General features: G+C 45.5%; 1 protein-coding gene across 1 annotated transcript in view; it reads right to left on the bottom strand.

The window, feature by feature from the left end:
• Positions 1–14,045, bottom strand: part of Pofut1 (protein O-fucosyltransferase 1) — a 29,930-nt gene extending 15,885 nt beyond the window's left edge. Inside the window, exons 1-4 of the mRNA XM_052723484.1 lie at positions 13,822–14,045; positions 11,537–11,658; positions 7,058–7,240; positions 5,624–5,736 (exon numbers count right to left, since the gene is read on the bottom strand). Coding sequence (XP_052579444.1) covers positions 5,624–5,736; positions 7,058–7,240; positions 11,537–11,658; positions 13,822–13,969 — 566 coding nt within the window. The 5' untranslated portion in view covers positions 13,970–14,045. The remainder of the gene's footprint in view (positions 1–5,623; positions 5,737–7,057; positions 7,241–11,536; positions 11,659–13,821) is intronic.
• Between the last annotated feature and the right edge of the window lie 23 nt (positions 14,046–14,068).

Raw genomic sequence — 14,068 nt, 5'->3', positions numbered from 1 at the left:
ACTTTATGTTTGGTGATTGGACCATGCTGATCATGGAGATCACAGGGTCATGATGACATCTCTTGAAAATTTCCAGTTTGCGTGAGTAAATCCTCTGTCAGCCAGTGAGGCTGTTTCACCCTCCACTCATACCACAGAAATGCAATGCACCTGGCACCCATTCTTCACACTGGGTCCCCACTCACAGGCCTCAACTCCTTGTCCTCTGCATGCTGACATGCTCAACAGCCATCATTTCTGCTGTCAGCACTGGAAAGCACTAAAGACAGTGGCCCTAGCAGTCTCTTTACCATGATTTCCCCAGATACTGGTCAGAGGCCTACGTTGTGGAAGCAGCAAGCAAGTGTCCCTCCACAGCCTGGCTCTGTATGATGTGTGGTTGATTCTGTTTATACGTATAATACATGGCAATAATGTACTGAGTCATATTATGTGAGAAGCAATTGCTTTACTTGCAATATTAACTCATTTAATTCCCATAAGAGCCTTGTGAGGGAAGTGTGCCTACTATTATCTTACTGATAAAGAAACTAGACACAAAGAGGCTGAATGACATGCAAAGTCACAGGGTGGGAACTGGTGGAGCAGGGTTTGCATTTAGGCAGTCTGCCTCACTGTTTTTGTTTTGTGAATTTTAAAGATGCATGTGTATGTATATGTGTCTGAGTGTATGTATGTATATCATGTGTATGCATGTGCCTGTGAAAGACAGAAGAAGGTGCCAGATCTCCTGAAACTAGAGTTAGATAGGCAGTTGTGAGCTGCCTGATATGGGGGCTGGGAACTGAACCTGGGTTCCCTGCAAGAGCTTTTGTTTTATAGAGCCTCACTGTGTAGCTCCAGTTGTCCTGGAACTTACTATGTAGACTAGACTGGCTTTGAACTCACAGAGATCCTCCTGCCCTTGCCTCCCCAGTGCTAGGAGCCATCATGCCTGGCTCAGCCAGTGCTCTTAAGTAGTCCTACTGGCCATGTTCTTGACTCCTAAATTGTACTCTCATCTTCTACCCAGTCCAGGAGCACCTCCTCATAAGAGAATGAGGCTTACTTCTCTGAGCCGTAGCCCCTAGCACAGGGAGCAGGTGCCATAAATATTTTTAGAATTGAATGTGAGGGATCAGGGGCCTTATAAAAATACCAGGGCATGCTGATGGAAGTGGGTAGAGGAGGAAGAAACTAATATTGCTTGAGCACGCTACTATGGGCTAGGCCCTAGGCTAAGCTCTTTTCAGACATCACCTCGGGGACCTCCAAAAGGAAGAGGTTTTCTGATCTGATGAGTAGTGAGTCACTAGGATAAATTGGGATTCATGCCCTTCCTGCTCTCTTGGGAAGAGCTTGGAACTGACCCTTGGTGAATTCCAGTTTTGGAATGTCTATCCCTGTGCCCTGGACCTGGGCCAGCACAAAGCTGTCTCAGTAGGACCACATCAGCTGTGGCTTAACAGGCAACAATAGGTCAAGACTCAGCTGCTCACTCTCCTTCAGTGCTGTCTGAGAGAACTGATCAGAAAGAGAGCTGGAGGAGTGTCTAGGTTGCAAAGAAAATCTGACCAACTCCACCAGCCAACCCGACCATTCCCTCTAGGTCAGTCTTAGCCTGGCCACTATTGCAGAGGAAGGCTAGTAGCTTCCTGCTGCTGGACCTGGTGAACTTCAGGGGTAAACCACCATCACACCCTGGCTACTGAGGTCCTCTAGGCTCAGCATACATTTACAGGACCAGTAGATGATGCAAGGCTGAGTACAGAGGACACAGAGACACAAACAAGGCAGGGTCTTGCTCGCAAAGTCCCTGCTATGAAAGACACTTTCCCTCCTGCTCTTTGCATGGGAGGTCTGGGTTAGCCTTCAGGTCTTCATAGATTTAGCCACATAGGCCCTGCCAATAACATATGACCTCTATGTCTTCTCAGAGAGGCTACAGCCTGGGAGAAAGACCAGCAATGTACTACAGTTTGGATAGGAAAGCTTTCAAAGGCTCATGTATTGAAGTTTTGGTCCCAGTGCAACACTGCCCAGAGGTGACTAGAACATGAGATTGCCAACCTTATCAATGGATTAATTCCCAACGGACTCATAGTTGAATGGACTATCAGGAGGCATCGTTTACTTAGAGAAAGTAGGACACAGAGGGAATGCCCTTAAGGGTCTTGTCTTGTCCCTGGTCCTTCTCCTTGGCTCTTTCTGCTTCCTGTCCACCATGTGAGCTGATTTGTTTCATCACATGCTCCATGCTATAATTACAAGTGCAGAAGTAGCAGAACCAAGTGACAATGGATCGAAACCCTTGAAACCATGAGTCAAAATGAACCTTTCCTTCTTTCTCAGGCTTTTGTCACAGGACAGAAAGCTACCACCATATACTTAGACACCTGCTCTTTATACATGAGGATAATTTTAACACAATGGCCCACAAACTTCCAAGAGCAAATAAACATACAACGTTATCTGTCAAACTGAAGCTCTACCACAGGATTCACAGACTGAGAACCAGCAGAGCTGGAAGGATCCTCTGAATCCACATGGTGGGAGACAAAAACAGATGAATGGCTAATCAAACTGTGCCATTCAGCTTTAGCAAGAGTGAGATTTGGACACATGCTTCAATACTGACAAACCTTGAAGACAAGATGCTATATGAACAAGTTGGACATAAATAGCAAATACTACATGACTGTCCATCCAATGCCTGAGGTTCCTAGAATAGGTGAGTTCAGACTGAAAGTAGAATCACTTATACTGGGGCAGGGGAAGTGGGGAGTGAAAATTAGCCTTTACCGAGAGTCTCTGGTTAAGAAGAGGAAAAAGCTCTGGAGACAGAGGGTTGCAATGGCTGCACACTGCGACGCACAAAGTGTCACTGAGTTGTACACTTACCGTGGTTTTAAAAAAAAAAAAAAAAAAAAACTCGCCGGGCGGTGGTGGCGTAGCCGGGCGGTGGTGGCGCACGCCTTTAATCCCAGCACTCGGGAGGCAGAGCCAGGCGGATCTCTGTGAGTTCGAGGCCAGCCTGGACTACCAAGTGAGTTCCAGGAAAGGCGCAAAGCTACACAGAGAAACCCTGTCTCGAAAAAAAAAAAAAAAAAAAAAAAAAACTCAAAAATTCCATCAACATAAATATACATACATATAATGCTAGTCACTCTTTTGAACTCTCATATTTTCATGTTTGAAACTGACCCTGCTAGTATTACTATTTACAAGTTCAAGACCAGCCTGAGCAAACGGCAAGTTCTGTTAATATATGTAGATGTGTATATGGATATAAAAATGCAGAAGGACAAATGCACTTACTAAAGGACTAATGGTGCTCCTGCGGCAGTGAGATCATAAATAAATTTAATTTTGCTGTTTTGATTTTAGATAGGGTCTCATGTAGCCCAAGCTGGCCTTAAACTTACTGACGTAGTTCATATTGGCCTTGAACTCCTGGTCCTCCTATGTCAGCCTTCTGAATGTGAGAATTACAGATGTGATCCACCATGCCTGGCAATTTGTTTCTTTATTAAAAACAAAACAAAACAAAACAAACAAAAACTATCTAGTCTGTGGTGGATATTCTAAATCACTCATTCCAAGATATTAAACGTTAACCTGGATTTAAACTTTGTATAGCAGAGACCCCATAAAACGGAAAACAAGCCCAAAACAAAACAGCCCAAGCCAAAAGAACTGTCCAAGCCGGTGATGGCACAGGCTTTTAATCCCAGCACTCAGGAGTTAGAGACAGGCTCTCTGTGATTTTGAAGCCAGCCTGGTCTTCAGAGGTCCAGGACAGTCAGGGCTACACAGAGAAGTCCTGTCTCAAATAACCAAAAAAAAAAAAAAAAGGGGGAGTTTTTTTTGAGTCAGACTTGTACAACTTTGCTACTTCAAGCTTCATGACCTTGGACAAGTGACTTCACTCTTCTCTGCTTCTTCTATGTGTACATCTTAGACGACAATATCATCCCAAAGACTCATTAATCCTGAGTTTAAACCTTCCAAGGCTTAGGAACATGTGGCATACAGCAGGCATGAAATATGTGTTAGCTCTTATATTTAGAAGACTCACATACAGACCCAAGTTGGCTATGTGCCAGCCTTACCACCTCGGGTAGGTTACTGAACTTCATGGAGCTCAGCTTCCTTCTGTAAAACTGAGGACTGAAGGAATGGGTAGTTCAGTGATACAGGGCTTAACAACGTGTCAGGTCCTGAGACTAACTCCCAACATTCTCAAGATGAAATTGATAATAATAGCCATTCATGAACTTTCTTATAGACATAATTAACATAAAAAGCATGCGAATGACAGCTGACTGGTTGCTTAGTATGCACCATACACTTTCTATGCTAGGAAGCAAATACTTTAGTGCTCTTTAAACCAAGGTAGAAATTGGGACCAGAGACCTGGAATGATTTTTCAATCTTTCTTTTCATTTCTTTTTTTCTTTTTTTTAATGTGAATTGGTATTTTGCCTGCATTCATGTCTGTGTGAGGGTGTCAGATCCCCTGGAACTGGAGTTACAGACAGTTGTGAGCTGCCATGGTCAGTACTGGGAATTGAACCCAGGTCCTCTGGAAGAGCAGTCAGTGTTCCTGGCTGCTGAGCCATCTCTCCAGCCCCTCAGATCTTTAAAGAAAGAGGCAAAGCTGAGTCTGAGCTCACAGTGTTCACCCCTGTCTACTGTAGCCTACTGCAGGTCTACTAAAGGACCACTCGGAAGCCACGTGTTCCTGTTACCTCCGAACCTAATCTGCTTCCCCACCCCCACCCCTCCAGACAGGCTTTCTCTGGGTAGCCCTGGCTGTTCTGAAAAACTCTCTGTAGACCAGACTGGCTTCAAACTCAGAGATCTGCCTCTTGAGTGCTGGGATTACAGGCATGCACCACCATGCCTGGCTTTTAATCTGACTTGTTTTGTGGTAGTGGTAGTGGTTCCAAGGACAGACTCAGGGCCTCACACATGCTAGGCAAGGTCTGTAGCAGCCCTCATTCTGATATCTAAGCCCAGGCTCTTTTCTGCAATGCTAGAGCAATGACAGATTCCTCACTTAAGTTTATCAATCTGACTAGACTGTGGTTCTCCAAAGACCAGGGTTGGGCCATCCTCATTTTTACATACACCTTTGGTCTCTGAATACTGTGTCTCACACATGACAGACGCTCCATAAATATTTCACTGCTTGTGCCTGTGTCCTGCTAACCTATGGCACACAATTAATAAAGCCTAGCTAGTAATTATGAGGGTGACATCACTTCTCAGTCTGCACCTGAGCTGTTCTCCAGGTAATGCTTCCAGTTTTCACCTTGTGAAAAGGAAGACAACAGGGGAGTGATTCTCACGCCTGGAGGAGGAAATCGACATGCATGTGACTGAACAATGTTCTTTTTATGACATCCCTTATCAGCCAAGAAACTCTTGCTCAACCTTGGGGCAGGTCAACATCCCGCTGTGTCAGGCGATGAGATGGAAACAGATCACACAGGATCCCAAGTTCAACAGACAGAACACAGGGCTTGCACCTTTGGTCTCTTACAAGAGGGTGGAGTAGAGGCAGCAAGGCCAGAAAGGAGCGGGATGGCTCTGAGCCCCAGCTCTCCCTAAACTCAGTACTGCTCTCCCCTCCACGTACCTCTGGATCCATTGTTCTTTGTAGGAGGCACTGAAGGAAATGCCTGTGAACAGCTCCGACTTATTGAAACTCACGTGAAACTGATCCCAGAATGGCCCAAAGGGATTTCCTTCCTGCAAAAAGAGAATGGTGGAAAGCTTACTCAACAGGAGGGAAAGCTACTGGGGTATGAGGCCAAGGAACTGCAGAGAGAGGGCCCTGGGAGATGGATGGTGTGACACCTGGTGAAGAATTCTTATAGGATGGCCCCTTGGCTGAGGGCTGAGGGGAGTGCTCCTGCCTCCTTTGGTTTCCAGCTGTGTTTGAAGGAATGGATTCTGTTCCCATGTCATGTTCCACTAACCCTGTAGTGGTGGGGCAAAGAAGACCGTGAGTTGGAACTATGAACTAGAGCAGTGGTTCTCAACCTTCCTAATGCTGCAACGCTTTATAATACAGTTCCTCAGGCTGTGGTGACCCCTAAGCACAAAATTATTTTTATTGCTACTTCATGTAATTTTGCTACTGTTATGAATCGTAATGTAAGTATCTGTGTTTTCTGATGGTCTTACGGATGGATCCCTGTGAAAGGGTCACTTGACCCCAGAGGGGTTGGAACCTACATGTTGAGAACCACTGAACCAGAGCTTTAAGCTAATACAGTATGCTATTTTTCAAGATGGAATCAGACTTACAGAAGGTAAGACATGTGCCCAAGGTCAGACAGCTGATAAGGGCAACCAATATAGGGGGTACAAGCTAGGTGCTTTCAAAATTTATAGCTTTTCTACCACTTGAACCAAAAAATGTTGGGGTGTATCATACTCACAAAGTACCAGAAATGCAAATTTCTACTAATTATCCATGACAGCTCCTAGTCTAACTGCTGAGAAGTGGGAGAGCATTCAAGTTAAGAGAGTGTACAACAAGCCAAGTTATACCATGCTGGCCATGCCTCCCTTATACCACGAGGACATCACCAGCACCTTCTGCATGGAGCACTCTGAGGAGTAAAGGAGTGAATATGCATCCAGCTGCCAGCATAGTATCTGGCACGTGGAACTGCTATGTGGGCATTAGTTACTATTACCGAGAGCACTTCAGTTCCCAGGTGCTTTTTTTTTTTTGCTTTTCGAGACACGGTTTCTCTGTGTAGTTTTGGTGCCTGTCCTGGATCTCGCTCTGTAGACCAGACTGGCCTCAAACTCACAGAGATCCACCTGGCTCTGTCTCCTGAGTGCTGGGATTAAAGGCACATGCCACCACCGCCCTGCTAGTTCCCAGATGCTCTTACATATGGCCTACTCTCTATGAGCCAGGTACAGCAGGTAGAAACAAAGCTCAGAGAAGAGTGTGCCAAAGGTGACACTACCAACAAAGGCCAGAAACAGATCAAATTCCCTCTTTCCCTACATTGCCACCTCAAGGGCCTAGAGGATACAGAACAGGCCCTACCTTCATGGGACATGTCTTCTTATCAGGACTTCGCTGGGCTGCCACCTCAAAGCAGTATGCTACCCGCTTCTCAGGGGGCCAGTGGGTGGGTGCCAGCTTTTCCATGAAGTCCTCCAGGCTAACAACACGATGGTAGGCTTGGAGGGGCTCCAGCTTGAAGTACTTCTGATAGGACACATGGAGCTAAAGGAGAAAATGGAGGAGTACAGATCTCCATAGTACTGGCATTGCTAAAACTATAAACTCTAAGACCCAGACTACGTGAGATGAGACCTGTGGTGGGCTTCAGATCAAGCTCAGTGGTAGAGTGCCTGCCTAGCATGCATGAGGCATTAGGCTTCATCCCCATTACAACAGCCACAAGACACCAAAGTTAGGACAAAGACAAACTGAGAGAAGCTATCTTCCAGCTCAAGAACAAACAGCAACATCTCTGGTGTTCAAAATGCCTGATGATCTACAAGGAAAGAGGCAAGTGATATAGTGAATATCACACAGCAAAGGAAACCCAAATAGCCCATACATACAAAAGACGTGTGGCCTCCCCAGTAGCTTTGAAAAGGTAGGCTGCAGCTAAGGGCTTTCCTTCTTTCATAAGAGCAGAATTTTAAAGTAAACTTTCATCATTGAAACAAATGTACTAAACTGAGCTCTATGGCCCACATGGCTGCTGGTAGAAGTGCCTGCTTTGGGACAACTACGTGGGGTCCGTACCACGTGCTCCTTCTATAAAAGAATTTACCCTGGAGAGGCTCTGATACTTTCTACAGGAAACGTGGATGGCAACACTCAGTGATTCAATGGAAGCACAGGAATGAAGTAGGAGTCAAATCAGAAAGGCCAGGAGGGTAGTTGCTTCCAGGGCCGAGACCAGGGTTAGCACACTTCTCACTGAATTTACCTGCAATTCATGCTTTCTTTTCCTAACAGAAAAGCCAGGCATGCATGTAATCAGAAAAGCATGCATGGTGGTGCATGAATGTCATCTGACCACTTGGAGATGGTGGCGAAAGAGCAGGAGTTTGAGGCCAACCTGGGCTTTATAAACTTCTGTCTCAGAAAATAAAAATAAGAAAGGAAAATAAAAATAGAAATGATGAAGCAAGAAGGAGAGGAATATGCTCATGAGGACTACTTCTAATCAAGTGGGTTCATGGATGACGGTTATATTCATCATCATAATTTTTTAGATTTTTTTTCAAAAAAATAGTGAGTCAGTTGTGGTGTATACCTGTAATCCTGGCACTTTGGAGGTAAGAGGCAGGAATTCAAAGTCATTCACACCTATATAGTATATTTGAGGTCAGCCTGGGCTACATGAGACTGTCTCAAAAAAAAAAAAAAAAAAAAAAAAAGCCAGGCAGTGGTGGCGCACACCTTTAATCCCAGCACTCGGGAGGCAGAGCCAGGTGGATCTCTGTGAGTTTGAGGCCAGCCTGGACTACCAAGTGAGTTGAAGGAAAGGCACAAAGCTACACAGAGAAACCCTGTCTTGAAAAAGCCAAAAAAAAAAACCCAAAAACAAAAACAAAAACAAAAAACCCAAACAGAAGAAAAAGAAATTTAAATTTAATTTAAATATATTCTTAGAACACCATGGAACAAAATTTGGATTCCATTCTACATGTCAAGGTTTCTCAAGCATATCCCAATAGTTCAGCTGCAGTAAAAATGTTCCAGAGCTGCAAGTGTGGTAGTGCATGCCTTTAATCCAGCACTCAGGAGGCAGAGACAGGTGTTTCTGTGAGTTCGAGGCCAGCCTGGGCTACACACTGAGTTCCAGGACAGCTGGGTTACACCGTGAAATTCTGTCTCAAAAAATCAATCAATCAATCAATCAATCAATCGGGTTCCAGAGCTGAAGAGATCTAGGAAACTCTGCTTTAAACTGGCTTCTTTACTGCAGCAGGACTTCTCAGGGCCTTTGCTATGCTACTGTATATTCTCAATCTAAAAGCTTAGGAGAATGGGAATTGAAACTAGCATTTCTGAAACTAGACAGGAATTTTTTAAGAGACAGGATCTCACTACATATCCCTAGCTAGCCTGGTATTTGTATGTAGTTCCGACTGGCCTTGAATTTACAATCTTCCTGCCTCAGCCTCCAAGTGCTAGACTTAAAGGCCTTCATCACAGCTGCCAAGGTTTGCCTTTTTTGGAAGAACTGATCTGCTGACAGAGAAGAAAATACACTGACTACATAAGATCAGAAGAGGGAGGGGAATTACGAAACTACTATAATGATCCTTGTGTTTGTTCAATAATGCGTTATTTATTCACTTAGTTGTATTTTAAAAATTTTTGGAGACATCTCCATGTAGCCCAGGCTGGACTTAAGCTCAAAGCAATCTTTCTACTTCAGCTTCCCAAGAGCCAGAATTTTAGGCATGAACCAGTGTATTAAGCATGCAGTTAATATGTACCTCCTATACGTCTAAGTGAGAAACGAAGTGGTCTAGATAGCAAAGAAGATGCAGCTGAGGCTTTGAGGGCTGAGTGTGTATTCAGGAGCGGCATTCAGGATGAAATCTAGAGTCCTAGCTTGGTGCCCGGGGGAATGGAGGTGGTGTATGCTGAGGCTGGAATTGCAGATGGTGACACAGGTTTGTGGGTAAGGATAGCAAGTTCAGTTCCAGCTTTCAGAATCTGAGATTTCTGTGACAACTAAGCAGACTGGAGTGTCTAAAAGTAAGAAACACAAGCCTGTGGTCAGAGTAGAACCTGTACCGGAGGTGTACTGGAGATATAAGGAGAATAGTTAATGCCAAGCCAGTCGATAGGAACCTATAACAAAGCAAGGTAATGGTAACAGCAGCAGTTACTACTCACTGAGTGCTGACTTAGTGCCAGGTGCTGTACTCGGTCTTTTATAAGGATCTGCTCATCTGACTCATTTGAGCCACAGAGCTAACACCAAGCAGAGGGAGGATATGCACCAGCAGAACTGTGGGTGAAGAGAGGGATCTCCGACTGAGGTACAAAAAAATAGTTCTTCGCTGAGGCCAGGACTGCAGAAGGAATAAGCAATGTCCTGGAAGCCAGGGGAGGAGGGGGAATTCAGGAAAAAGAGGCTCATAGGATAAGGAGCCATTGGGTGGTCAGGTAAGACACAGCTTGAGAAATGAACCTTGATTTGGCAATTCTGAGGTCACTGGTGACCTCAGTGAGAATAGTCACTTTAGGAACTGGAAGCTCATTTGAGACAGGTTGAGAAACCCATAGAAGGCAAAGAAGTGGAGACTCAGTATGACAATTGGCTGAGAAGGCTAGGATGCAACAAGCCAGCAAGACAGACAGATGAGCAATACTTAAATGTATCAGCAAAGCCTAACAAGTCAGATCTGAGGATCCCAAAAGCTGAGGAACTTCCTGTGTCCTAGTTCTGTATACTGAGGAGCCCAGCTGATTCTAAGAGGAAGGCATGAGGCAGGGTCTAGGCACTTACTATGAGTAACTCATTCAGTCCTCATCATGAGAGGTAGCTAGTCATCACAGGTTACTGTAAAGATGAGGAAATTGAGGCACAGAAAAGTTAAGTATCTTTCTGTGTATAGTGAGGCTATACAATTAGGAAATGACTAAGTTAAGTTGCAGTCTGGGTTTTAGCTTCTGTTAATAAGCTGTTCAAGGATAGGTGTGCAGCTTGGTGGTAGAACATTTCCCTAAGACCTGGGTCTAATCCATAGCACTGCAGGGAATGGGGAAGCCTTTCCAAAAAGAGGTATGCCTGCAAAGGAGAAAATAAAATATATGCAGAGAAAAAGCATTGTAATTAAATATGGTGTTTTGTTCATGCTAAGTATAATTTTGTTAACTACTTAAACTTTCAAAGTCAATTCATTAAATATTAAGTTCCTACATCCAGGTCTCTGGCAGCACAGTGAATAAAACGAAACAGAGGGCCATTGGAAGACACAAAGAATAAGCTAAGTATCAGAGGACGACGAGAACATCACGCCCAGGGAGCCCCTCAATGGGATGAGTGGCAGCACTGGAGCCAGACTGCCTAGGCTGGTAGCCTTGGACATACTACTAAGCCATGCCTCAGTCTCTCTTTTAAAACTGTAAGAGCACTTATCACCTATTACTGACCAATCGGATGGACTTAAGGTAGGGTAATCAGGACTGGAAATGGAGGCTTTCGGTTTAAGACACAGTCTCCAGAAGTAGGCAGCCTTGGGATTGAATTCAAGTATTACCTAGAAGCTGTGCAATCTCAGGCAAGTTACCTCACTCCTCTAAACCTGGGTTTCCTCGAGGATGAGCTGTGGAAAGAATGAGCTAATCCTCCTGCAGTGTTCAGACAGTGCCAGCACATGGCAGGTGCTGGGTGAGAGAGTTGCCATTTCAAGGAAGACAATTCTAGGTAGAGAACAAGACAAGCCCAGAGAGGAAGAAAAACCCAGAGGCCTTGGAGTCAAGCAAATCAGCCAGCACGGGGAAGGGTGGACAGGGGCCGAAGTCAGCACAAGTACTTACGTTGGTGAAAGGAGGCTTGTGATGCTGGTACTCAATCCAGGGAGGTACAGCCAAGGTGCGGTTCAGGAGCTTTGCAAATGCCAGGGAGCCCAAGAAGTGATCGGCCTGGTTCCCAAAGCGCCCTAGAAATGGTACATTGTGGGTAGAGTGGCCTGGGGTACTAAAGGCACGGTGTGTGAAGGGCTCAGAAAAGATGTGCCTCCAAGAAGTGTGTGTGTGGGGCCCCCGAGCAAGTCACCAAAGTGAGCTAGTAACACTGGCACCTAAGAGAAAGTCTAGACTTCCAGGTTTGACATTCCTTAGCCACCCCAGATTCCATGCTATTTCTCTAACATGCTCTATAATCCCTATTCTACTTGTTTTCTTTGCCAGGAGTGTCCTTTGACCTGTTTCCACTTAATTACACGTGAAGGGGGGGGGGGTGACCCTGATACCTCATTTGCTAAGACACTTTCGTCAACTCCTATCCAGTTCTCTTGCTCTCAGCATGGATTTGAGTTACTTTTTTTTCTTTTTGAGAGAGGGTCTGTGTAGTCCTGGCTGGTCTGGAACTTGTTCTATAGACCAGGCTGTCCTTGAACTTGTGACAATCTTCCTGCCTCTACCTCCTGGGTGCTAGGATTATAGCTGTGTAATCAGATTACGTATTTATTTATGTGCTGGGGATTTAACCTAGGGTGTGGAACATGCTGGGTATTTTACCACTGAGCTATACCCACAACTTGGGTTATTTACTTTTTACTTTTGTCATTTCCCCTCAAATGTCTTTTTTCACTTTCTGGCTTTTTGCACTGGCTGTTTATTCAGCCTGTGAATGTCTCACACACAAGGCCTTTTTTTGGTTGTTTGGTGTTTTTGCCAGGTTCTCACTATGTAGTCCTGGCTGCTCTAGAGCGCTCTATGTAGATCAGGCTGGCCTTAAACTCACAGAAATCTACCCGTCTCTAGCTTCCAATGTTGAGATTCAAGTTGTATGCAACCACACTTAGCTATCATCAATATGGCATCCATTCACTCATTCCAAAAATGTTCCAGATGCAACAATATAAAATGTTAGATGAGCCGGGTGATGGTGGCCTTTAATCCCAGCACTCGGGAGGCAGAGCCAAGTGGATCTTTGTGAGTTCGAGGCCAGCCTGGTCTGCAGATCGAGATCCAGGAAAGGCACCAAAGCTACACAGAGAAACCCTGTCTCGAAAAAACCAAAAAAAAAAAAAAAGTTAGATATTGTTACAATATAAAATCAAGCAAGGTTAAGATCTCTGCCCTCCAGGCACTCATACCTAATTCAGGTTAGGAGACACTAAACATGAAAACAAATTCATTTCGATAGATTTTGATAGTTGCAAGGAAGAAAATGAAAATGTCTGGTGATGGGGAGACTAAGGAAATTACTTGAGTAGAGGTCAATGGAGTCCTCTTTGGTGACAAGTATGCTAAAACTTCAAGTATGAGAAGGGGGTGTGGGAGTGGGGTGCAAAAATTAGAGGAAGGTGTTCCAGGAAGGAGGAGTAACTCATAGACCTGTGTGTGTGTGTGTGTGTGTGTGTGTGTGTGTGTGGAACAGAAGAAAGCAAGTTAGTGTGGCTATAGCTGGAGGGCCAAGGAGAAGGGGTGTGGAGAAGACCAGAGTGGAAGCCAAATCATGCAAGATGACGGCCATGGTCAGGTATGCAAGCCACTGAAGGGTTGTCAGAAGAATTGAATTTTACAGTGATGATCCACTATTCCATTTAAATTGCATCCCTAGACTGGTTCTTAAGAGTCCTTGTTATCTTTTGTTACTTCAGTTTTCATCATCTTGTACCAAATTATTCATGTACTTAAAAAAAAAAAAAGACACTTTGTTTTATTGTCTGTCTTCCTAAAATGAAAGATCTACAAGGGTATGTATGAGGTTTATCTGTCTCATTCACCACCGGCACAGAAGGCAGCGTCTGGGACAAAAAGAAAAAAAAAAAGGTGGCACATAAATATTTGCTAAATGAAATGTAAGCTGCCACGAGACAGCGCAGGCAAGTCTTGCCCTACAAACTCCATTTACTGGTCTCGGAGTCGGATTAGACCTCGAGTGAGTCATTTAGCTTTCTCCCGTCCGACGAATGGCAAGTTGAACACCGGTGGCCCCTCTGTACCCATGCAACTACGGCAGCGAAGAGCATGCCCTGCCCCGCTGCGGAGGTCTCTCCTGGACCTGACGAGGCGTCAGTAGGCGCCTCGCAAAAGTGGCTCCGCCTCCCGGGCCTCAGTTTCTCCATTAGAGCAGGGGGCTCGGGAGGCCTTACCCATGCAGGGACAGTAGAGCAGGTAACCGGCCAGGTCCCAGGAGCCCGCCGCCTGCCCCCGGAGCGGCAGCGGCAGCGGCAGCAGCAGCAGCAGCAGGAGAGACGCCCGCAGCAGCAGGTGTGGCGGTGCCCACGCGGCGGCGCCCATGTCGGCGGCGGAGCCCCAGAGCGTCGCGGCTGGGAGGCGGGGAGGGGGAAATGCAGAGGCGCGAGTGGCCGCCCCGCTCCCGACGCTCCCCGCGCGCCG

This window comes from Peromyscus californicus, unplaced genomic scaffold (genome assembly GCF_007827085.1).
Source record: "Peromyscus californicus insignis strain IS unplaced genomic scaffold, ASM782708v3 Scaffold_7__1_contigs__length_154581171, whole genome shotgun sequence".
NCBI lineage: Eukaryota > Metazoa > Chordata > Mammalia > Rodentia > Cricetidae > Peromyscus > Peromyscus californicus.
The sequence above is the reverse complement of the archived record's forward strand: the minus strand, read 5'-3'. Positions and strand labels throughout refer to the sequence as shown.